Source organism: Mesoplodon bidens, assembly GCF_964165515.1.
Source record: "Mesoplodon bidens genome assembly, chromosome: 1".
Taxonomy (NCBI): domain Eukaryota; kingdom Metazoa; phylum Chordata; class Mammalia; order Artiodactyla; family Ziphiidae; genus Mesoplodon; species Mesoplodon bidens.
The window spans coordinates 73,053,514-73,079,242 of NC_138176.1; the positions used below are offsets into that span (position 1 = coordinate 73,053,514).

General features: G+C 36.7%; 1 protein-coding gene across 1 annotated transcript in view; it reads left to right on the plus strand.

Moving 5' to 3' along the window:
- The window catches only part of ARHGEF38 (Rho guanine nucleotide exchange factor 38), a gene marked incomplete at its 3' end in the record, with an annotated part of 156,452 nt that extends 131,287 nt beyond the window's left edge, over positions 1–25,165 (plus strand). The window contains exons 8-14 of the mRNA XM_081248325.1: positions 3,348–3,452; positions 5,572–5,694; positions 8,697–9,008; positions 14,681–14,824; positions 15,660–15,858; positions 16,003–16,262; positions 24,980–25,165. Coding sequence (XP_081104451.1) covers positions 3,348–3,452; positions 5,572–5,694; positions 8,697–9,008; positions 14,681–14,824; positions 15,660–15,858; positions 16,003–16,262; positions 24,980–25,165 — 1,329 coding nt within the window. The remainder of the gene's footprint in view (positions 1–3,347; positions 3,453–5,571; positions 5,695–8,696; positions 9,009–14,680; positions 14,825–15,659; positions 15,859–16,002; positions 16,263–24,979) is intronic.
- Between the last annotated feature and the right edge of the window lie 564 nt (positions 25,166–25,729).

The following is a 25,729-nucleotide window of genomic DNA, read 5'->3' on the forward strand; positions in this document are numbered from 1 at the left end:
GTAGAACTATAATGTGGGAAGCTTGGGACATTTGTGGTGTGTGGTCATAGATCAGGAAAAGGAAAATCCAGACGTTTCAACTAAAGACTACAGTAATAAAATTGAATTGGGAATTCATTCGAAGAAGAGATTGTAGCCTCCATGGGCATGGGTAAATGTAGTCTAAACAATTCTCCCCTAATCTTTGGGATGTTGCTTCTGACCCAAGACAATACTACTGAGGAACAATAGGCAGGTCTTAATTCTGGGCAGGCTCTTGTAGAAGCTGTTACAGTCTTTAATGTATTTATCATCAGCTTCTGATATTTTTCAATTGTGAACTAAAAGTGAATTGTAGTTAAAGTAGCCTGAAGGGATATTAATTAGATTTTTCCCCTTAATCTTTGGAGAGGATGTCCTGTCAGCAATGAAGCATTTCACTGTTAATCAGAAAATCAGCTGCATAGGCTGGACTGTAGAAAAGATAGATCTCAAATCAGTCAATTTTGCACTTGTCAGCAGCTCAAGTGAAATATTTGGTGGAGTTAGGGTATAAAACTATTACCCAAGAGGAAGATTCTATTCCATTCATCACACATGTATTGAACTCTTACTCGACACTATTAGAGACTGCAAATGCAGAGAGGTTCTAAATTCAGATGGTTTGGGTTGGAATCCTGGACCTAACTATTAACATGGGTAAGTTTCTTTAACTTTCTATATTAGTTAGGATAAAGGCCATGCTTCTGTCACAAAGAGATTCCAAAACATAGCAGCTTAAGTCAGATAGTCATTTATTTCTCTCTCTTAAAATAGTGCAGATGGGCTGTGCTGTACAAGATCTTTCAAGAACCCAGTTTGCCCCAGTTTTGCACTGCGATGTCCCCTAAACATATGGTCTTCATCTGCCTCACTGAAGCTGGGTCACTGCCATGTCTTCATTCAAAGTCCCAAGGGAAATGTTCTAAGACCAAGATTCAGAAATGAAACATATCACTTTCACTCACAACTTATTTGCCCAAACCCAGTTACAAAGGCAGAGCCAGCTGCAAGGGAGTCTGGAAAGGGTTGTCTCTAGCAGGGCAGCCGTGTCCATCTTAAACTAGAGGTGCAGGTACCACTGGTAGAAGGTCAATAGCAGGAATGTTCACAATCTCTGCCACACCTCCTGAAACTTCTGTTTCTTTATCTCTAAAATGGGATTTATCATAGCATCTAACCCATAGGGTTGTATAGAATTTTTTTTTTTTTTTTGCAGTACACGGGCCTCTCACTGTTGTGGCCTCTCCCATTGCGGAGCACAGGCTCCGGACACGCAGGCTCAGCGGCCACAGCCCACGGGCCCAGCCGCTCCGCAGCATGTGGGATCCTCCCGGACCGGGGGCATGAACCCGTGTCCCCTGCATTGGCAGGCAGACTCTCAACCACTGCGCCACCAGGGAAGCCCCTGTATAAGAATTAAAATGAGCCCGCGTACCGCGCAAAAAAAAAAAAAAAAAAGAATTAAAATGAGAAAATGGAAGACAGGTTTTAGCACAAGTGTCCAAGACATAGTTAGTGTTTAACAAATGTTAGTGATTATTATATTAAGAAAAAATACTTCATCTCCAATGTTTTTAATCCATCAGTGGAGAAAATTACTTAAATCATTAGTGTTGTAAGAGAACATAGGAGGGTACAATTAATTTTATGGAGTGGAAAGAATAGGAACTAGAGGGAGGATTTGCAGCAGGGGTGACAGTTGAGCAAGTCCTTAAAAAAAAATAATAAACAGGATTTTGCAGGGCAGAAAAGGGACAGCAGCATATTCCAGCAAAATAAAGCAACAAGAGAAGGCTTGGCAATAAAGAAGTAGAACTAGGCAGTATTTTCCATCGTGTGATCCTTGAACCTCTTACTTTAGCATCATGTAGGTCTCGGCCAAGATATACAAAGTAAAATAGCTGGTCATTGAAAACTGCTTTTTAAAAACTCTGCCCAGCATATTGTTATATGCCTCAAACTGGGTCAGAGCATAGAGATGCTAAGGCAGAGGGTGATGAATTTTGTGTGGATTACAAAGAACTATGCTGTCTATTTAATGAAAAGCTTTCTAGATAAATAATATTAAGGGGTTTTAAACTACTAAAATAAAATGTCACCATTTTCTATGCATTCAGTTCTAAGATCAACCACCTTAAATTAACAAATGTAGGAACTGAGAACAGCTACGGTGATTAGCCAGTACCAAACTGAAGAATACACAACATATTCCACAAAATAGGTGTGTGTTCACACAGATTTTGCCAACACAAAGCTGGTTCTGATATTTTGTAGCCTTTGTGAACACCAAGAAATACTTCTCATCATTGATAGAATAATGTGTCTTCCTAGAAATTGCCACAAGCATATAAAAAAGCATATTATTCTGAATGCTAGTAGGTATACATGTAAGATAACAAAAAAAATAACTGAACGCATGTGATCACTATCTTAACTGCAGTTTCCTAACAGAAGAATGGTTTTTGTTAAGATTTTTCATCATCTTTCAAATTTGAGTTGATAAAGAATTATCATATTTCTTTAGCCAAGACCCTAAGAATATTTTCTAAATAACCATTGTGAAATAAATTGGGATGAGTCATATCAGCAAAACAATAAATTCTAATCAATAGATCAAATTTTTAATTTAATTTTTCATTTTAATTTTATTAATTATTTTATAGAGCCACAAATGCAGTGTCATTTGAGTACACACATAATACATGCTATTAAAAACTGCAGAGAAAAGTTTTACATCCCACAGCTACCGTGACATAAGTGAAGCAATGTGAAAACGGAACAGCAAATTAAGTGGCACAATGCGGTTTTGTTACACTATTTGAACATCAGTTGTGCCATGTGCTGGACACAAAAGTTCTGTATTAAGACAGTCAGCGTAAGATGTAGAGAATGAACTTGAGGACACGGGGAGGGGGAAGGGGAAGCTGGGTTGAAGAAAGAGAGTGGCATGGACATATATACACTACCAAATGTAAAATAGATAGCTAGTGGGAAGCAGCTGCATAGCACAGGGAGATCAGCTCGGTGTTTTGTGACCACCTAGAGGGGTGGGATAAGGGAGGGAGGGAGGGAGACGCAAGAGGGAGGGGATATGGGGATATATGTATATGTATAGCTGATTCACTTTGTTATAAAGCAGAAACTTAACACACCATTGTAAAGAAATTATACTCCAATAAAGATGTTTTTAAAAATGAGCGTATCATGAAAAGTTTTCATCTCAATAAGGAGTTTTTTGTAATGTGCTGGGCCAATACACTTTCTGATTTTTTTAAATACCAGATTCCTTTGAGTTATAAAAATAAATAATTTCATCTATATTTTAGGTGAAAGACAATACCTTTAATAGAGAAGAAAAACTATTTAGATCTTTAGAAAAAACTGTGAGGCACTGTGTGAAGAACATTTCATTCTGTCTTCAACACGTACAGGTGGGTAAGACACAACTGTTTTCAATGTTTCCACAGAAAGGTCTTGATGTCTCTGGTTATTGTGAAGAGTAAATGTGACTGTTCATCATTTATATGATGACGCTTATTGTATCAAATTTGGGAGGCTGCAAGCTGCTGGTGAAGGAATCCAATCTAAAGACTTGGGTTTTGCTCTTTGTTCCCTTACCTCTTCCATCCTTCCCCCAATCCAAATTGCCATATGGTGGGACATTTGTTCATATGATTGCCACGTAGGGCTGGACCATCAGCATGTTTTCTCTATAAAAGAGATGAGTTAATTAACACAAAATGGCAGACAAGGCAGAAATGTGATTTGTTTGATTATACTAACATATCTTTTTCCAGTACCTGAAACACATATTTGCAAATTTAAGAGTAACACTGAAGGAAAAAAGAAAATCAACAGGAGACATAACATAAAATTAGAGGAGTTAAAAAGTTAAAAGTGCATAATATAAATGCTGTAAAACCCGCAAAAACCTGCATGTGCATCTTAAATTTAGCTGTAGGCTACCTAGCAGCCAACCCAAAAAGGGGTATATGATCACACAATTCTAAGACAAACAAAACACCTCTATTTATTTTATAACCAGTGTTTTGTAATGCCCCCTTTACAGTTCTGAATGAAATTCATAGATAATTTAACCTTAGGTAGGTAGCTATACATAAAAGAAAATCAATATCAAGGAAAACATGTTCTAACAAAATATTATGAACACAGTATGCAAATATCTCCACACAATCAGAGTAGAAGACAAAAACACCTCCACAAATTTCCAGTCCCCTAGGTTTTCCTGCCCTTGTTGAGAATCACTGACTTAGACAAACCAGCTGGAGTACAGTATAATTATATTCAGTAGAAAGACCAGGAGTTTCTTCTGATGGATCTCATAAAGGGGACATAGTGTCCTTAACAACATCCTGACAATGGTCATGACTATGAGACATAGAAAGTTAGTAGAATTACATGTAAGTTAGTTAATAAATTGTTCCTTTCTATTTTCCAGTTTTTCTCTTGGATGTCTGTTTTGGAAGATGTTTGCATTCTTTGATAGACTATCACACCAACAGAAGATTAAGTTGACAGGCATAGTGATTTGGAGACAAGGTTCTATGTCACATAACCAACAAGCCACATTCTTTTCTTATTCATTAACTGATGCAAAGCCTGATTTTGAAGTCAGTTTTGCTAATCTCTTCCTAAAGCACTGCCTTCTGTGAAAGGAAAACAAAAACATAGGTATAACATCCAGAGGGCAGTGAGAACCCTGTCCTTGATATACTTTTCAAGGAGTCAGTGCCTCTTGGGAATATCTACAGAAAAGTCTTCCATTTCCACTAATTGATTCAGAAAAAGTATGAGCATGTTCTCTTAAGGAGAAGATTAAATTCACTAAGGAAAACTAAAGACATAAAACAAAGAAGAGTGATTTTTAAAATAAGAGATCTGTAAGAATTGAATGATGAAGAATGGCCAAAGAGGGAATTTAAGATGGACTTCACTTAATAAAAGAGGGTGTCAAGGGACAGGACAGGGATAAAGATGCAGATGTAGAGAATAGACTTGAGGACACGGGGAGGGGGAAGGGTAAGCTGGGACGAAGTTAAAGGGTATCATTGACATATATGCACTACCAAATGTAAAATAGATGGCAAGTGGGAAGCAGCTGCATCGCACAGGGAGATCAGCTCTGTGTTTTGTGACCACCTAGAAGGGGGGGATAGGGAGGGTGGGAAGGAGACGCAAGAGGGAGGGGATATGGGGATATATGTATACATATAGCTGATTCACTTTGTTATACAGCAGAAAATAACACACCATTGTAAAGCAATTATACTCCAATAAAGATGTTAAAAAAAAAAAAAAGAGGGTGTCATACCTACGGAGCAGCATGAGAAAGTGACAGGGGAGAAAAGTAAGGAAATAGATTGTTATAGGTAACCTGATTGTACAAAGTGTTCATAAAATGTTTTCCTTCCTTTTTTTCTTTTTCTCTCAGTGATAATAGTTATGTTGATGAAGTGCACTTTGGGGATACATTTAATTGTACTGACTTCAGAACTTTGCCCTTTTGGTAACTTTGTTCTTGGGTTTCAGGATGCCATGCCTTTAGCTCTGCAGAGTGTAATGGAGCTCCAAGAGATTTCACACAACAAAGATGAGGACAAGAGGGGCTATTCAGAGGCTCCAAGTAATGCCCCAAATCCCTCTGATGACTTTGTAAGTTATTTATACCCGCAGATGAATGCAAATGAAATAGTAGGGTTAAGAGAAAAGCTGCTTTTCTTTTACTTTTTGGAGTTAAAAATAAAACATGCACTAAAGCAAATACTAATGTTAAAATTAGTAGATTTAAACAGGAGATTTTTTAATCACTAAATATTTTGAAGTGGATTAGTGAGGCTTTTACTATAATCAAAATTTAAGAGGGCTCCAGACTGTGTTTCTAGGGTAGTCAGTGTCTGTGTAGCTTTTAAAATCAATATTTAGTTTAAGTCTGCATATGGTGTATCAGGGATTTATTAAGTTAGAAAGATGTGAATTTCTTAGAGGAGTCTCTGGAAACGCCTAGAGTTTTTACATGAGGAGCAAAGATACTTTCTGAGGATGTGACTTTTATTAACATATTATTCACTGGAAAGTAAGGCCTTCCTCTTCAGAAAGTGCTTTATTTGAGTCATATATTATATCTTCTGTTCTGTGGTAAAATATTTGTTTTCTAAGAGTTCTGTAAAATATACAGAATCATAAAACATAGATTGGGAATCATTAAAAACATGCTTGAGCCAAGAAAGTATTTGGGTGGCAAACCAGTCTGAGTAATACTAATTTAAATTTAGTATCTTGTGTTCCATAGGTATTATTATTTCATAGTAGTATTTCAAGGATTATATAAAAGATATAATAGACTCCATCATCTTGAAGATCCTTAAAACTGGCATTTTTGTAATGGTATTATTGGCATTTGGGGTCAGACAAATCTTCATTGAGTGACCCTTGTGTTGGAGGATGTTTAGCTTTCCTACCAGGCTCTAAATCCCAGTAACGTCCCCATCTCATATTTCCAAATCCTGGGAAGGGGTACTGCGACAGTGCCCACTCCAGTAGAAAAATACCCAGAAGCATCTAGCTTTCCTGGCACTGGGGAATGGAAAGTCACGATTACATCTGAACTAACATGGTAGATTAGATGGATGAGAGGGAGGAAGGGAGAGAGAGAGAGAGGGAGAGAGAGAGAAAGGAGAAAGTCCGTTTTTACAACATGTTAAATAGAAGAAGTGTGCCTAGTTCTTTATATGTTTTCTGGGCTTAATTACACTAAGCACATTTTAGAAAAGTCCTTAAGCGTTTGCTCTCTAGCTTAATTCTGACATTAGTTAAGGTAATAGCTATTTATTGAACACCATGAAGAGCATGGTATATAACTTCTCCTTCATCAAGCATGCCCCAGAACTTGACAGAATGAAAAAGAAGGTGTCCTTTCCTACCTTGCATAAAACCACAGGACGATAAACTATGCTAAATTAAAATAATTATCAGAAAGCTCAATATAAAAGTACTTTTTTATGGTAAGGTATATTGAACTCTTTTTTTTTTTTGCGGTACGTGGCCCTCTCACTGTTGTGGCCTCTCCCGTTGCGGAGCACAGGCTCCGGACACACAGGCTCAGCGGCCATGGCTCATGGGCCCAGCCGCACCACGGCATGTGGGATCTTCCTGGACCGGGACACGAACCCGTGTTCCCTGCATTGGCAGGCGGACTCTCAACCACTGTGCCACCAGGGAAGCCCCTGAACTGTTTTTAAAAATCAAATATTAAGAGCTCCAATCTATCTAAAGGCAGAGCAATTGTTTTTATCTAATCATGAGAGGTACCTATCTACACATTTTGTATAGCACAGAATATTAGAATAAAATCTGATTCTTATTCGTTCCAACCATAATTCCCAGGTACAGATGAACTGGTTCATGTCTGTGGGTCATAGGACTTATATATTGTAATTATATTGTAATTTTGTAATTAGATTACCTGTGGAATTCAGGTATGTACCAAACACAGTAATTTATCCCAGAACAGAAAACAGATTCTTTGCTTAGTTGAAGGACTCATTAAATAGTCTGCAGGTATATAATGATTATTTTATAAGCTAGACATCAAATTTAATCTGTGTTGGCTATTGCTGGTGCCAGTAAGAGATTGGTCTCCCTCCTCTTCTAGATTTCCCATGAGTTCAGACAAAGTTACTAGAGGTCACTTAATTAATACAAGCTGCTGCTCAGATGCTGATTCCCTAGAACATCTTTCAGGGTACAAAAGAGAAAACTACTTCCAAATTGGCATAACATAATCATGACACTCAAGCATATATGATAAATTTGGGCAGCCAGCAAACATAGGATACTAGTGTACTTCAGAATAGAGGGGAGGAAAGAGAAATAGAAGAAATTAAATCTAGGGTGCTCAGTTGCTGGCATGGAGTTAGGCATTAATACAATGTTCATTTTCAATGACTCAGACCTAAAAATATAACAATTTAGGACACAGAATCAGCATCAGCTTAATCCTTCAAAGTATTTAAAGAGGAAGCAATAACTCTCTGGTCATTTCTATAACAGGAACAAAATACCTGTAATAAGGGGTACTATCCGTATAGGGGATAGGTTTCCACTACCAAAATCAGCCACCAGGGTAGCCAGGGAATTGGGGTAGATGTGGGAGGAATGAGACACAGCCTCTCCTAAGGCCAATTGTCTTCCTTTTATTACTAGCAAAGGAAGGGAATGATATGTGAATAACTTATGCAGTCTTGGTAGTCAAAGGTGGAGATTACCCCCTAGCCCATGTTCTGGAGAAGCTCCAGTTGGCTCTGGGATTAGAAAGAAGGGGAAGGGGAAAGTGTTGAGGGAGGTGACCTCACTGACAAAACCAATGGCTGTAGAGAGAAGGGTGGAGCATAGTTTGGGTGTGCAGGTTTCAACTTTTGTATTCTTCTTCCTGTTCACTCTTCAGGTTCAACGTTAGAGTCTAGAGTTGCTGTTTTAAGTCCTTGAACAGGTTTAGCTAGACAAAAGAATGATCCCATGCTTTTTCAACTTGTCTAGATACTTTCCTGCCTTCCTTTGTGTTCCTGCAGGGAGGAAGTAAGCTTATTGATAACAACTCCAGACGTGGTATTGGGTGTTCCTCCTTCTGTGATGGGATTGTTTTGCTCTTTTGGCAGGCAGCTCATTTACAGAAGCTTGTCCTGACGCCCCTGTCAGCCCTGCTATCCCTATTCCCAGGGCCCCAGAAGCTAATCCAGAAACGCTATGACAAACTGCTGGACTACAACAGCTACCTGCAGCGGGTGGCGGCGGATGAGTCAGACTTGGCCAAAAGGGAATATGAGGCCCTCAATGCCCAGCTTGTGGAAGAGCTCCAGGTGTTCAACCGGGCCGCGCGGAAGATTCTGTTGAACTGCCTGTGTAGTTTCATCACCCTCCTCAGGGACCTGATGCTCATGGTCCAGAGGGTTTATTCCATGGTGGTGCCGGTAAGCACAGCACCAGCACTTGGCTACCTTGGCCTACGGAATCTGTCAGAAAGCACAGCATGCACAGCAGCCTGCTCATAGCATACCTGAGTGTAGTGTATGTGTGTGGCTTCTATTTTAGCTGAAGCCAGTCAGAGGGTGTTCTGCTCCTTATCCCTCTTCTGCACAGGAAGGTAAAATCAATTTTCCTAGTGCTGGTTTGCTGTGACTTATACCCTTGGAGCTCTTTTTGGAAATTCCTTTTCAAGCACCAAACATCTTTCAGCTTTGCTCCCCTCATTGATGGAACCAATGTAGCTCCATCTGCCTGATGCTATTTTGAAGCTTATCAACTCATATTTTGTATTCTCTTCCCATTCAACCATTTTTAAATGTTAACCATGACTGAGACATGGATCCAAAAATAAGGCCATCTCAGCGTAATGACAGAAATAGGATATCAGTCAAACCAGTCTTTGTTTTGCTTTTGTTTTCCTCCAAAGAGAAGCCTGATTTGTGTATGGGAAAAAAAAAAATATATATATATATGTATAAATATATGTATATATCTTAGCTTTCCATTAGGATATGATTTTAGAACTATTTTCTTTTTTTTAAGATTTATTATTTATTATTTATTTATTTAGTTATTTATTGGCTACCTTGGGTCTTAGTTGCAGCACACAGGATCTTCGGTGAGGCATGCAGGATCTTTTGCTGCAGCGTGCGGGCTCTTTGTTGTGGTGCGCGAGCTTCTCTCTAGCTGTGGCATGCATGTTTTCTCTTCTGTAGTTGTGGCACGTGGGCTCTGTAGTTTGCAGCACGTGGGCTCTCTCGCTGAAGCACCCAGAGCTCAGTAGTTGTGGCGCGCGGGCTTAGTTGCCCTGCGGCACGTGGGATCTTAGTTCCCTGACCAGGGATTGAACCCGCATCCCCTGCATTGTAAGGCGGATTCTTTACACTGGACCACCAGGGAAGTCCTTATAATTTTTTTCTGAAGAGGAAAAAAGATATTTACAACCTAATATCAATTTTTTTTTTAAAGTTTATTTATTTATTTTTTTAATTAGTTTCTGCTTTATAACAAAGTGAATCAGTCATACATATACATCTGTTCCCACATCCCTTCCCTCATGCATCTCCCTCCCTCCCACCCTCCCCATCCCACCCCTCCAGGCGGTCACAAAGCACCGAGCTGATCTCCCTGTGCTCTGCGGCTGCTTCCCACTAATATCAATTTTTTAAAAATCAGCTTCAAGTGTATTACTTCCTTTCATTTCAAGTGTATTACTTATCATTCAGCTCGTGTGATATTTAATGGACAACATTTGGAGGAAAATTAATTGTCCCTACTTTACTTTTTATTGTATATTTAATTAACTTTTATCCTCTGAATTAAATTAAGGTGAATAAAGAGGTGCTACATTTACTTGGCTCAAAAGGAAGAACTATATAAAAATAAGTAAGCAGTCCCATACCCATTCTGTGTCCAAACCACTTCAACTCCTGCTCTCACCCCCACTGATATTAGTTCATTTTTATATACTTAGAGTTTCTTTGTGCCATTAAAAGTAAATGCAAATATATATTTTTATTTCCTACACAAACTAGCAAACTATAGTACATTCTGCAACTTGCTTTTAACATCCATGTCAGTACATAGAGAGCTTCCTCATTTCTTTTACAGCTATATATTAGTCCATTACATAGTTGTACAATAGTGTGTAATCAGCCTCCTATTTTTTTGGTAACAACTTTGTTGAGATATAATTCACATACTGTACACTCCACCCATTTAAAATGTACAACTCAATGGTTATTCATAAGAGTTGTGAAACCCATCACCACAATCAATTTTTAGAATATTGTCATCACCCCCAAAAGAAACTCTGTACCATTAGCAGTGACTCCACATTTCCCCCTAACCTCCCTAGTCCCAGACAACCACCAATCTACTTTCTGTCTCTACATATATGCTTATTCTGGACATGTGGCATAAATAGAATTATACAACATGTGGTTCTTTGTGTCTTCTTTCACTTAGCATAATGTTTTCAAGTTCCATCCATGTTGCACTGTGTTTCAGAACTTAATTCCTTTTATTGCCAAGTAATATTACATTGTATGGGTATGTCACATTTTATTTGTCCATTCATCAGTTGATGAACATTTAGGTTATTTCCACTTTCTGGCTATTATGAACAATGCTGCTATGAACATTCAAGTTCTTAGTAGATGTATGTTTCCATTTCTCTTGGGTATATACCTAGGAGTGGAATTGCTGGATCATATGGTAACTCTATGTTAACCTTTTGAATAACTGCCAGTCTGTTTTTCAAAGTGGCTGCACTATTTTACATTCTCAACAGCAATGATTGAGGGTTCCAATTTCCTCACATCTGTCTTTTTTTATTATGGCTATCTTAGTGGGTATGAAGTGATATCTCATGTGGTTTTGATTTGCATTTCTCTTATCAGTCCCTTATTTTTAAACTTTTAAAGTTGATGTGTAACTTAAAAGATTATATACAGTAAAATAAAAGAAGGAGCCTTAAAACACCCAGTCTTCAAAGGCACAAGGGGAAGGAGTAGCTATAGGAATGTGTAGAGAGAGCTAAGTGGAAAGGTTTACCTGACAGGATCTGTGACTATCAGTCAACACTACAGAAAGTAATAAATACTAAAGAAATTTATTGGGAAATAAATTTCCTTATCTCACTTTCCTCCCTTATTCTGATTTCCTATGGGTGCTTCTCATTGCAAGAACCCATCTGAAAACCAGAGTGCAAGGAAGCTGTTGATACACTCTATACTGGTCAGCCTTCCAGAGCACAGAGCAGGATGGAAATGGAAAAAGAATAAATTTGAAAGAACAAACAAAAGATATTCAGCACACAAAGTTAATGCTGATTAGAGTTCAGCAATACCACACTATGATTACTTTTGCTTTTACGTATAGATTTTCTGTTTTTCTTAAAGTTAATAATTGTGTTTGTCTTTTATCAGCTTAATTTTCATTTGCCTAACTTTATCTGCCAATTTGACTGGATCACTTCTTAAGACATTCAGATGTGTGATATATTCTATTAATTGTGTCTTCTTGCAGAAATCTCTCAGAGAACTGGTTATCCTTTTTATCTCATAATTAACTGTAATCCTGGGATTACACTTCATCATCATTCTGGGGAATCCCTTTACCTCTCTTCTGTGTGGGATCTCACATTTCCTTATCCCATGTTGACCTTCTTTCTTGCTTTCTGCCTTTATTTGGGGGAGCAAATTTTTGAGTAGTTTCTTAAAAAAGGAAAATTGGGAGGTTAATATTTTGACACCTCAAATATCAGAAAATGTCTTTATACTATCATCATATTTAATTGATAGTTTGGCTGTGTGTAAAATTTTAAGTTGTTCTTCCTGAATTTGAAAGCATTCCATTGTTCCATTGTCTTCTAGCTTCCACTGTTTCTGTTGAGAACTCTGGGGCATTTTGGTTCTTGATTCTTTGTATGCACTTTCCCCACCCTATCCCATTCTAAAAGCTTATGGAATTTTCTTATTGTCTTCATCAGTCTGAAATTTAATGATGATGAACCTTGGTATGTCAGATGCTGTGTGGGATCCTTTCAACCTGAAAATTTATGTCTTCCACTTCTAGAAACTTTGAACATTTCATTGATGATTGTTCTCTCTTCCCTTTCTCTTTTCTCTCTTTCTGAAATTCCTGGGTTGTTCCTCTAATCTTGTATCTTTTTCCACTTATTTTCTATCTCTTTATTGCTTTGCTCTACTTCCTAAGAAAACTTCCTACTTAATCTTCAAACCCATCTTTTGATTTATTCTTATTTCTGTTCCCATGATTTTAATTTTTGAAAGTTCTTTTTGGCTTTCTTAAGATGAAAACAGGTTGCCTTTATTTTTATAAGACTCTTTCTTTCTTGTTATAGTTATGACTTAGATGTCTGATATACTTGATCATTCACCACTGATAAAGAGTTGAGGACTAATTGGCAGCATTGAGCACCTAGATAGGCATTGAAAACCCTAAACATCCACTACTGTGTAGAGCAATTTGACTGCAATTTCATTTGGGAACTCTTAATGATAGCACCATTAGGTCTTTCCTCTTAGGCTGGTCAGAGTCTCCAGAGATGTCCCTTCAAGTTTTCTGCCTAAAGGGTAATGGTCAACTGCTAGGTCTGGTTGGCAGGGTCTCTGGGTCCAGTCTATATCCACTCACTTAATTACCCTCTTTCTAACATGGGTGCCCCACCATTATTTGTGTCTCATGCCCCCAGTCTAGATACTCTCTGTTTTACCATTTGCAGAAAAGAAAACTTCATCTTCTGCTAAGGTAGGGAAGAAGCAATCACCAAGATTCACTGAAATGGAGAAAGAATCTGGGGATACAACTGCTTCAAAACAATTCCAGTTGTCTATATCTGCATAACAAATTACACCAAACGTGGTGGTACGAAAAAACCAATAGTCATTTCTTACTATTGTTTCTCATAGTTCTGGGGTTCACTGGGATCAGGTAATCATTCTCAGTGTCTCAGTCAGATAATAGCTGGGGCTGAAGTGGTCACAAAGACTTTCTCAGGCCTCTAAGATTGGTGGTGGGAAGATGACAGAAGACTCAAACAGCTGGGGACTGGAATAGCTGGGGCCCCACAGACAACCACCCATCCCACCATCACCCCCACCACTCTCTGCTCCATCTTTCAACATGTTCTTCTGATATGGTGGACACAGTGCAGCTGGACTTCTTCCATAGCAACTAAAGTCTCCCTAAGGTGAGTGGCCCAAGAGAAACCAGCAGAAACTGCATGATCTTTTTTAGCCTAATCTTGAAAGTCAAACAGCATCACTTCCTTTATTCTATTTATTTCAATATTCTATTCATTGAGGCAATCATAAAGTCCCACCCAATTTTGAGGGAAGAGGACATTGACTCCACCTCTTGATGGGAAACATATCAAATAATTTGCTTATTTGTTTTAACCACCACAGGATCTTAACCAATGTTTCTTGTTTTAGCCTTTTTCTCCTTCCTACTGTACCACCCCACCACATTGGAGGGGACTACTACCATCAATTACTGAGTCTTTCTTCCCAAAACTTTATTGCTATTGTAATTTTTTCTCTTCTGTTTCCTTTTATTTAGGCTTGAACTTAAAAAAAAATCCTTGTCATTTTTTTTTAAATGCTTGGCTTTTTATTTATTTGTTTGTTTATTTATTTATTTGGCTGTGTTGGGTCTTCATTTCTGCGCTAGGGCTTTCTCTAGTTGTGGCAAGCGGGGGTCACTCTTCATCGCAATGCACAGGCCTCTCACTATCGTGGCCTCTCTTGTTGCAGAGCACAGGCTCCAGACGTGTAGGCTCAGTAGTTGTGGCTCACAGGCCTCGTTGCTCTGCGGCACGTGGGATCCTCCCAGATCAGGGCTCGAACCCATGTCCCCTGCATTAGCAGGCAGATTCTCAACCACTGCGCCACCAGGGAAGCCCCCTTGTCATTTTTGTGGGGTTTCTGGAGACAACAAATTAGATGGTTTTGATATAGGAGTTTTAATGTTGCCCTAATTTTTCGCTGTGGAATATGGTATAATTTTTTACTGTTCATCACAGATCTACTAAATTCAATACCTAATATGGTTAAGTATTCATCTGGGAATGTCTTATTTCTACCTACAGGTACCACTGTTGGCTTCAAGCATCTCTGAAATTCAGAATCGAGTACTAGAAGAGGTTCAAAATCTGAATTTTGTGAAGGATAACAGTGCTACATTTATTGAGAGGAAACTTAGTTTTGAAAAGAAGAAGACTGTGCAAATTCTGGTGAGTTTGGTAGCATTCAGTAACAATGATGACTATCACTTTTTTGCCTTGATCAAATCATAATATATTATTTTCCATATCACTTATGTCATTCTAATAGCCTATAGTTTACCTACTTATTATATGTAGAATTTCTTGTCTATTTCTAGCCTCTATACTATGAACTCCATAAGGTCATAGATTTTTTACCTGTTTTGTACATGATGTGTACAAAACAAGTGCCTAAATGGTGCTTGACACAAGGTAGGCACTCTATAAATATCTGTTGGATGAGTGAACAGAATTTTATAGAGCAAAATCATTACAGTTCGAACCTTTCATTTTTCTCGATAAGGAATCCCAGTTTGCAGAGATGAAGTGGCTTTCTCAAAGTCACTTAGTGGCAGAGCTGGGACAGGGACCAGGCCTCTTGACTCCTGCCTAATTTACTGATATTATTTCCCAGAAAAATACATGCACATGTACAATTTACTTAATTAAATATTATTTATCAAGTGCTTAATGCACAAGTGATTGCCTACAGCATGGCAAAGAATTAAAAAATTGTTCAACATCGAAGAAGGATTAGAACCTCTGCCTTCGTATTCTCAGCTGAATTTTCTTTTTTCTCTACAACACTGCCCTCATGTGCTAACTAGAGAATCTTTCCCTGCATAACTCAGCTAAATACGTTCACATAATAACCTGATCTCTGCCTCAACATTGAAATAATCCTTAATCAATGTATGGCTTCAACATTTAAAAAATCTCCAGAGAAGAAATATCTACCAATATTTATCTGTGAGGATTTTATTATACATCTATCTGAACAAAAATCTCTCCTTACTTCTCCCAGCCGGAAGTGCCACGTCAGAATGACACTCACCGCTGCAAACTTCTATCCACGTACAGTACAGAGGAACTCTACCAAGCTAAGCGCAAGTGCAATGCTACACAAGAATATGACATCAATCTTCTGGAAGGGGAGTTGGTGGCTGTGATGGAACAGAAGGATCCGTTGGGGAGTACCAGCAGGTGGCTTGTTGACACAGGAAGTAAGTTTTTTGCATAAGAAGCAAAGAACTTCCACCTCTCTTCTAGTTGAGATTTTCCCAGGGGGCCTCTGTGTCCTTCTCTAAATGCAACTGTTTGGAAAGAGTTATAAATAACCATGTTTCTTCTTTCTATTTCCTATCCAGTTATAAAAGGATATGTGTATTCCTCCTTTCTAAAACCCTACAATCCAGCAAAAGTGCAGAAGGTGGACGCCGAGAACAGATTCTGTGATGATGATTTTGATAACATCAGCCTCTTTGTTTCTTCACGACCAGCCAGTGACAGTGTCACAGGCACCCCAGAAGGTAGCATAAGTGATAGCAGCTCATCTCTTAGTGGAACATGTGGGAAGTCTGAAACAAACGGTACTGATGTTGACAGTTTTCAAGAGGTAGATGAACAGGTAAGAATTTGAACCTGATGTAAAGACGCTTGGCTGTTGGAATCATGAAAGATGTTCTATCTTACTGTGAGACTTGGTGGAAGTGTCAGCTTCCTCTGTAGCACTTCTCTCTAGCACTTCCTCTCTGTGCACCTTTTTGCAAGGAATTTAATTCTCTGAGCCTGTTTCCTCAAATGAAGAAAAGAGGACAGTAATTCCTACTTTGCAGAGTTGATGTGTGGATATTAGAGATATTAGATATTAGAGATATTAGAGATAATTTTATATGTAAAGTATCCAGCACAGAGTAGGCACTGAATAAATAGTAGCTGTTACTACTTAGAGTGAAGTGAAGATGGTCTCTTTATACTTCCCCCATAAGAGGAAAACAGCTCAATACTGAACAGATCACCGCCATCAGTAGCATGTGGGAAATTGACCATAGTTCCTCTGAGAGCAGTATCTTCATTGCGCTATTTATGAATCAGTCATTTTTAATCTCTTGCATAATGACATATACTATTGATATATACTGAAACTTTTAAAAGCTACTTTTCTCTCACTTAACCAGTGCAAAGGCTATTGGCATAACCCTTTCCCAAAATGGTAAGTTAACTATAATATAGGGTTCCTTTTTGCTACCTCAGAAATGTTAATCCCCAAGTGGTGACCAACTAACTGGTTCCTTTTTTAAACTTGCTTTTTTTTTCTTTAGTGGACTTTTTTTTTGGTCTGTATTGGGTCTTCGTTGCTGCGCATGGGCTTTCTCTAGTTGTGGCGAGCAGGGGCTACTCTTCGTTGTGGTGTGCAGGCTTCTTATTGCGGGGGCTTGTTGCAGAGCACAGGCTCTAGGTGCACGGGCTTCAGTAGTTATGGCACATGGACTCAGTAGTTGTGGCTCACGGGCTCTAGAGCACAGGCTCAGTAGTTGTGGTGCATGGGCTTGTGGGATCTTCCAGGTCCCCTGCATTGGCAGGCGGACTCTTAACCACTGTGCCACCAGCGAAACCCCTAGTGGCTTTTTATTAATTAATTTTAACTTCTTTTTAAAAAATAAGGTTAATACATGTTCTTTGTGGAAAGTTAAAATAGTAGAAGGATATACGTAAATTAATAGTAAAGGTCTTTATTCTCTCCTCAGTCCTACTTTTCAGAGACAACATGCAGGTATATCTTTTCAGATATTGTATTTACATGAGTGAATTTATACTTAGATGAGTGGGAACATATACGTGGTACATAATTTTTTTCAGTTAACAATATATCTTAGATAAAACAGTACCTAAATATCTACCTTCTTCCTTAAAAATTCTGCATAGTATTTCATTATCTGGATACATCATAATTTATGTAACTATTACCATAATAATAAACATTCAGAATATTTTGGGGGTTTTAAAATTTCAAACAATATTTCAGGCCAGATCCTTGTTCATCTATTTTTATACTTATATATGAGTATATCTGTAGTGCAAGTTCCTGAAAATATTGGAGTGTCAAAGGATATATAGTCTTGATATACATTGTCATACTGCTCTTCAAAAATATTTTTATTCAACTTCTTTCAACAATACATTGATTGCTGTCCAATTCATGACTGATACATTAAAAAATAGTTTTATTAAGTTCTTATTTACATACCATACAATTTATGCAATTTAAATATACAATTCACTGACTTTTAGTATATTAACTGGGTTTTGCAACCATTACCTGAATCCAACTTTAGAACATTTCCTTCACCCTAAAAGATCCTTTGAACCCATTTGCAGCTCCTCCCCTTTCTCACTTTTAGCCCCAAGAAATCTTTAATCACTTTTTTCCTCCATAGATTTGCCTTCTTTGTATTTTTTGTATTAATGGAATCATACAGTATGTGGTGTTTTACAGCCAACTTCCTTCACTTAGCATGTTTTTTGAGATTCATCAGTGTTGTAGTATGTATATGTATTTTGTTGCTTTTCATTGCCTAACGGTATTTTACTCTATGAATATAGCATATTTTTTTTATCCATTCACCAACTGATGGACATCTGGGGTAATTTCTATTATAAATAATGCTGCTATGAACATTTGTGTGCAAGTCTTTGTGTGAATTTCATTTTCTTGAGTAGATCCCTAGGAGTGGAATTGCTATTGGTAAGATTAAGTTTTTAAAAAACTGCTAAGCTGTTTTTCAAAGTGACTGCCCCGTTGTATATACCCAACAGCAATGTATGAGGATTGTGAATTGCAGTTTCTCCACATCCTTGCCTTATTGTCTGTCTTTTTTTTATCACAGCCATCTTAATGGAAGTGAAGTTGTGTCTCATTGTAGTTTTGATTTACATTTCCCTAATGACTAATGCTATTGAGTATCTTTCATGTTCTTATTGGCCATTCCTGCATCTTCTTTGCTGAAAGGTCTTTTCAAATGTTTGCCCATTTTAAAAATTGGGCCATTTCCCTTCTTATTATACAGTTTTAAGAATTCTTTATATACTCTGCATAGAGTTCTTTATCAGATATATAATTTGCAAATACTTTCTCCCAGTCACTACTGATTCTAAACTCATTTATACATTACTATGTGTTCTTACCACTTTTCTGTCTTGAAGTTTCAAAAACCCTGTTTTTCTATTACTCATTCTCTCTCTTAGTTTATTCAGAGTTTCTATAAGACAATATAATGTTAAAATACAAACCAATAAAATAATTTTTATCAGTGAAATCTATATACTTGATTAAATGCTCTGGCTGACTTTTAATAACTTCTAAGTTACTAAGATAACCTTCTAAGTTATCTTAATAACCTAAGACAGACACTGGAGGCCCAAATTTGTGAAGGTGACCTAAAGCTGGCTTGATGTTGAGTTCTAGTTTTTACTTGGCTTTACGGGGACTATTAGATTAAGCACCTCACTTAGGCTCTTTCAGCATGAACTGTGTAGTCTAAAACTGCATCTAGTGCCTACTAGCTGCTACTGCAGAGTAATTGTCTTTGAGTAAACCTATTAATATGTATCATGAGAATTAGATCCATTAGAAGTTTCCATTGCTGAGAGGAAAAAACATGAGATAATTTTCTTTTGTCCAAAACAAAAAGTATATTAATGATATCTCTCCATAAAGTGCTATTTGTTTTCTTTCTCCTCTGAGTTTCGAACCAATTCAAAACAGACCCTGGTGTCAGGGATATAAATCTAAACATCATTACAAATATAGCTGGATTAGAAAATGCAGCTTGGATCTGCGGCCACATAGGATCCCCTATACCTTTGCTTTGAGTTGAAATAACCGAACCCAAATTGCAGGTCTCTTCTGATCAAATAATAATGGCATGATCTATATTAGTTTTCTATGCTGCATAACAAATTGTCACAAATTAAGTAGCTTAAAAAAACATAAATTTATTATCTCACCGTTTCCATGGTCAGAAGTACAGGCAACAGCTTAGCTGGGTGCTCTGCTTGGAATCTCAGAGAACTGAAATCTAGACGTTTGCTTGGCCGTGTCTCTTTCTGAAAAACAGGGTTGTCTTCCAAGCTCATGGTTGTTGGCAAAACTTAGTTCTTTTTTCCAGTAGGAACAAGGTCTCCATTTTCTTGCTGGCTATCAACCAAGGACCACTGTCAACACCCAGAGGCTGTGCTCAGATCCTTGCCACATGGCTGTCCCTATAGGCAGTTCACGACATGGCTGTTGGCTTGCTCAAGGCCAGCAGGAGAGCATCTCTCTGATTTCAAATCTTTCCCTTCAGAGGTGACTGGACTCTCTTTTAAAGGACTCACCTGATTATGTCAGGCCCACTCAGGATAATGTTCATCTAACTCAAAGTCAACTTATTAGGGACCTTATTAGGCACCCCTGTAAGATCCTTTTACCTTTACCATGTAATGTAACCTAATCACAGGAGTGAAATCCCATCATATTCACGAAGGGGATTATACAGAACAAGTTCAGCAGGAGGTAGTAATCTTGGGGTCCACCTTAGAATGCTGCCTACCACAGTATGTAAGATGCCTTGTTTGGCAAGCAGGATGTTGAACTAATGTGATCATCTTTGGTACTTCTCGAAGAGGACCAAGTTTAATAATGGCTAAAACCAAGTTTTAGAGGGAAGTAATGGGTGAGAATCAGTACTCTTTTCTTTTTTCACATAAATAATACTGAGAACATAATTTTTGACATCAAAAAAGTTGTTTTGCACTAATTCTAGATTCATTGTCCGGTCCCTCCTCTTGACATTTTTCACCTGCTTATGATGATAATGCTATATGTCTAGTGTGTCATTATTTTTAAAGTGCTTCAAAAGTCAGCAGGCTGTAACATATTTAAGTAGTCATTAAATGATGCTTTAGAGAGCTATTTATTGACATGAAAAGATTTTAAAATATATTTTGAAGTGAAAAAGCAGGTTGCAAAAATTACATATACAATAATTACATGTTTATTACCACTTTAGGTAGGTAGGTAGATAGAAAGAAAAGAGGAAGAAGAAAAGGAAGAAAGGATAAAAGAAAAACACGGTATTAATAAAAATTAGTAAATTTCTTCGTGTTTACCTTTATTTAAAATTGTTTTTTACAAAAATTACTTGTGTAATAACAATTCATAATTGTTAATTAAAGAACAAGAAAGCTTGCTTCTGGTGGGTAAAAGAGAAGAAAGAGCATTTTTCATGCAATATAACTATCTTGGCTTCCTGAGCTAATATGATATAATACTGTAAATGCTGGTTTTGTAGCTTTTTAGTTTGGGAAAGAAAGATTAAAATACACTATGATTTTTGTTGTTGCTAATTGGAGAACTGGGATGAAATCAATAAAATGAAATTCAGTGAAGATAGGTAATGTGGCTCACTAAGGGAGAATAATTAAATGCACAAATATAGCATAAGGAAATGCTGAACTGGCAATGGCACCACAAGGAAAGAGCTGGTGGTTATAAACAGTAGGTAATAAATTGGGTATGAGTCAATAATCCAGTAATAAAGAGTGTTATTTAAAAAGAGTAAATGCTGTGGAGAACTGGGTTTTAGTCATAAAATATTGTCCATAAAATGCGCCAGAGCTTTACAGATTGCAAAGAAGCAACTAATAAAATATATTTTCATAAATGCCAAGGGAAAAAAAGGATTAGATGATTATGTCTTAAACTGACAAAATTTTAATGTGTCTGGACCAAAACATAATAACATTGAAAGTCCAACAGCCTAGAACAATTAAAAAAAAATTTTTAAAGAGAGAAAACCTTTAGCTCTTAAATCCATAACAGATTGAAAACTTCTAGCCTGTAGTCTAACGTGATCGACTATCATCTCTTGAAAAGCAGACTTACTTCCATTTTGAGTATCTATCTTAAGTGGAAGCACAAACATATATAAAAACCGAAAAATGCTCATCCTAAATTAATTTTGGACTATGATCATCTAAAGTATTGAAAGTATATAATTTTGTACTTTAAGTTTACAATTTTATGAGAATCTATATTGAGCGTTTAAAATATAAGCTTTGCCATAATTTCATACCAAATAGGTCTAGGTGGAAGATTTTATATTGCCCTTGAGAGTATATGTGCCAAATTGAAAGATCACCACAAATATTTAGGAATCATATATTAGCAGGTAATTTGACCTGCTAAAAAATCTATAGCTGCACTGATTAAGAATATACATTATGTATAAAAATTGCAAAAGATGGCTAGCAACTGCTAATGTGGGCTCTTAAGATTATTTCAGAAGCTGTGTTATGATACATGATATTCCTGAAAGCTTTTGCAAACCAAATCCTCCACTCTGTTCTTGTGGATATATTCAATGTCTTCACTTTCTAAACAACAAAACATATTAGAGATTCCAGTCTCTTTCCACAAGAATACACTCTGCACATCCTTGCCTGAACAAGTGTTTGGTTATTAAAGTACTATGAGAAATGGACCAAGCACAGGATTTGGAGTTAGAAGATATGGTCCTAGCAGTACCAACTAGCTCTATGATTATGAGCTTGTTACTTCTTTAAGTCACAGCTCACAGGGTTGTTGAGGATAAAGCACATTTGACATATAAACTGTTATGAGACTTATAAAAGGTGGTCATTATTGCTACCACTCCATTGATCAAGAATTTATGGCATCTCCCTTTTTGTTTTCTCTTTACTTTTTAAAATTACAAAATAACCCATGTCTACCAATCTGTCTTGTATGTATCTTGTATGACACAAGATGATCTCTTGAATATTCTTGTATGATATCCAAGCCCTTCAGCCTTACTTTCAAATCAAATCAACATATATTTGAATTCCTACTGTATACCAGATGTGGTCAATGGAACAAAGTTGAAATGTGGTTCCTCTGTCTGAGGTGGAGCTCATGCTAGAGTTGATGAGATGATATATAAGTCAGTGGTATCAGAATACCATCAAAAGCTAAATAGTTCAAGATCTAAAGAATAGCTTACACTGTACCTATACAGTTGACCCTTGAACAACTCGGGGGTGAGGTGTGCTGACCCCCTGGGCAGCTGAAAATCTACAAAAAATTTTGAATCCCCCAAAACCTAACTACTAATAGCCTACTGTTGACCAGAAGAAGCCTTACTGATAATATAAATTCTTGATTAACATATATATTGTATGTTTATGTATTATATATACATACAAGAAAGTAAGCTAGAAAAAAAGGTTATTAAGAAAATCATAAGGAAAAGAATACATTTACAGTACTGTACTGTATTTATTGATACTATAAGTTTATGTCATCTATTTACAAAATGAATCATTTAATACCAACTTCAATATTGTATTATATGATACAAAACACTGTAGATATTAAATGTATTGCTAACACTAGACATCAGAAATGAAAAAATAATATGAAAAAGCTATTCATATTTATTTACAGGTATAATGATTCATGCATTGAAAACAAAGCAGCAGCAATAGGATTGCTTTATGGTAGCCTAGTGTAATCAATATGATTGCTTCATGGTAGGCTAGTCTATACATTAATGACTGAATCATTATCAGATTTTTATGGCATACAGTATTATAGCCATATTCATAGTACAATATTGGAAACATTGTTTAGTTTTACAAAAACCACTTACCTGTGATGATAGGCTGATATGCAGTCTCTCCAATTATGAGGAAGAGGCATATTGAACAGTAATATAATTCTTTGAAAGTAAAGTTATAAAACAGCAAGAAAATGAACACATTATTTTTTATGTTAAATATCACTCATCTTATGCCTATGCAAGTAAGGGTAGACTAGTATCTATATATATTTTATGCATTCATGACATACTTTACTTTTTCTTAATTTTTTTTGATATTTCTAAACTATGTGGTTCGTCTGTGAGTTTTTTCAAATAGTTGCAAATCTCCCCAAATTTTTCCAATAATTTACTGAAAAAAATCTGCTTATAAGTGGGCCCACTCAGTTGGGTGTTGTCCAGGGGTCAACTGTAGTCCCCCCTCCACATTACCCAGTCTCTTTCCTGCTCAATGGAGTCATCTTATTTCTCATAATTTCCTTTTTATATTGACCTTCAATTCTGAGAAAGTTAATCTGCTTGCCTTTCCCATATACTGTTTCCATGTATTCATCTCTGTACCTTTGAATAAGACATATCCACCCCTTTATCAACTTTGTCACCTGTAAAAGGTTACTTCTTCCAAAACACAGCTCACAATTAGCTGATATATATATCACCTGCATTTGTACGGTGTTTTTTGTTTTGTTTTGTTTTTTGTTTTTTCATGTGTCCCTTTTTATTGGCATTTGTTTTTCCTAGCTGGGTTATAAGTTCTCTGATAACATAATATCTGGTTATTAATAGATACTTAATAACTTCTAACTAAATAAGTGAATGAATAAATGTTGTTAGTTGATTGCTAAATTTTATACCATAACTAAACATTTTTATTAACAGTCTTATGATTTTAGTGGAGGAGAGACTAATCACTTATTTAGAGGCTTCTTATGCATCTAATAATTATGAAGTACTCTTTTGAGGTTAAAGAAAAATTCTTTTGACTGAAATATATTTTATTAGTCTCTCTAGGTCACTCAAATAATTTAAAATTATAAATTTAATACATTGTCATTATAAAAGTTTATAAGATGAGTCAACAAATAAAAATGAAAATCACCTCTAATTCTACTACTTTAAGAAAACCATCTAACAATATTAGACACATATTGCACATCTGATTCTATATCTTTTGGGGGGGGGGGGCTGAGCACTTTATCATAAGCATTTTCCTGTATTATTAGTCTCAGAAAACACTATTTTTATGACTACAAATTTCCTTCATGTAAGCATCTAGAATTTAATTTTTGCTGAACCTTTAGTGTTATTCCAACTTCCCTCCCACTTTTCACCTTATAAGTAAGTCGGTATTGCAGTAACATTATTATGCAATAATCTGTGCCAATGTTTCTATGTCATAGAAGAGACTCTTAGAGCTATTACTGAATCAAAAAGAGTTAACATTTAAAAAATCTAATAGAAAGTGCCTAATTGCCTTCAAGAATGAACAGTTTAGACTCCTCCCAACAGGACAATAAGAATGGAAATTTCACTCTATTTTCATCTTGGGCCATACTTTAGCAAAATAAATCCAACAAAGGAGTTGGGGAGTGACTTTGGAAAAATAAGAAAACTTCAGCATTTCTTCTAAAAGCTTGGAAGTCTTTATTATGTTTGTCTAGATTTTTAGGCTCTGCTTCTAATAATGTCATTTGCTTGCGTCTAGATTTTCTATACAGTTCATGCCTTTCAGGCACGGAGTGACCATGAACTCAGCCTTCAGGAATACCAAAGAGTTCATATACTTAGATTTTGTGACCTAAGTGGCAACAAAGAGTGGTGGTTAGCTGAAGTTCAAGGGCAGAAGGGCTATGTTCCAGCTAACTACCTTGGGAAGATGACTTATGCTTAAGAAAATAAGCCTTTGACTTTTATTTTCTGGCAAGCTGTTGACTGACTACCTCATAAAACCGACATTACGAAGTGTTGGCCTAGAAATCAAGAAACCTCCAAACTACATGAACTGATACCATACCAGGTTTTAAGGAAGACTGTACTTCCAAACAAGATTATTTCAAAATGTATTATGAAGAATACATGTTGAAGGAAACACTAAACAAATAGCAAAACAAACAGTCAAAGCTCCAACTATCAACTACTTAAAAGTGATCTTCTGAAAGGGTAAATGTATTCTTTATCGTCATGAAAGGTTGGATCTAAGGACAAGGTTTTTTCAATTTACTGTATTTTATTTTTCTGTATTATATATTTTGCCTTAAATGTTTTTGTTTTTCATATTCTCTCTTTTGCACACGCATGCACATATATACATACACACAAATATATACCATATACATTACATGGTTTACACACATATATGTGTACTATATGGTATAGATTATATACACATATGCATGAACCAGGGAGTGTACTAAAAAGACATAAGAATAGAAATTGTATACTTAATTAACAGTCA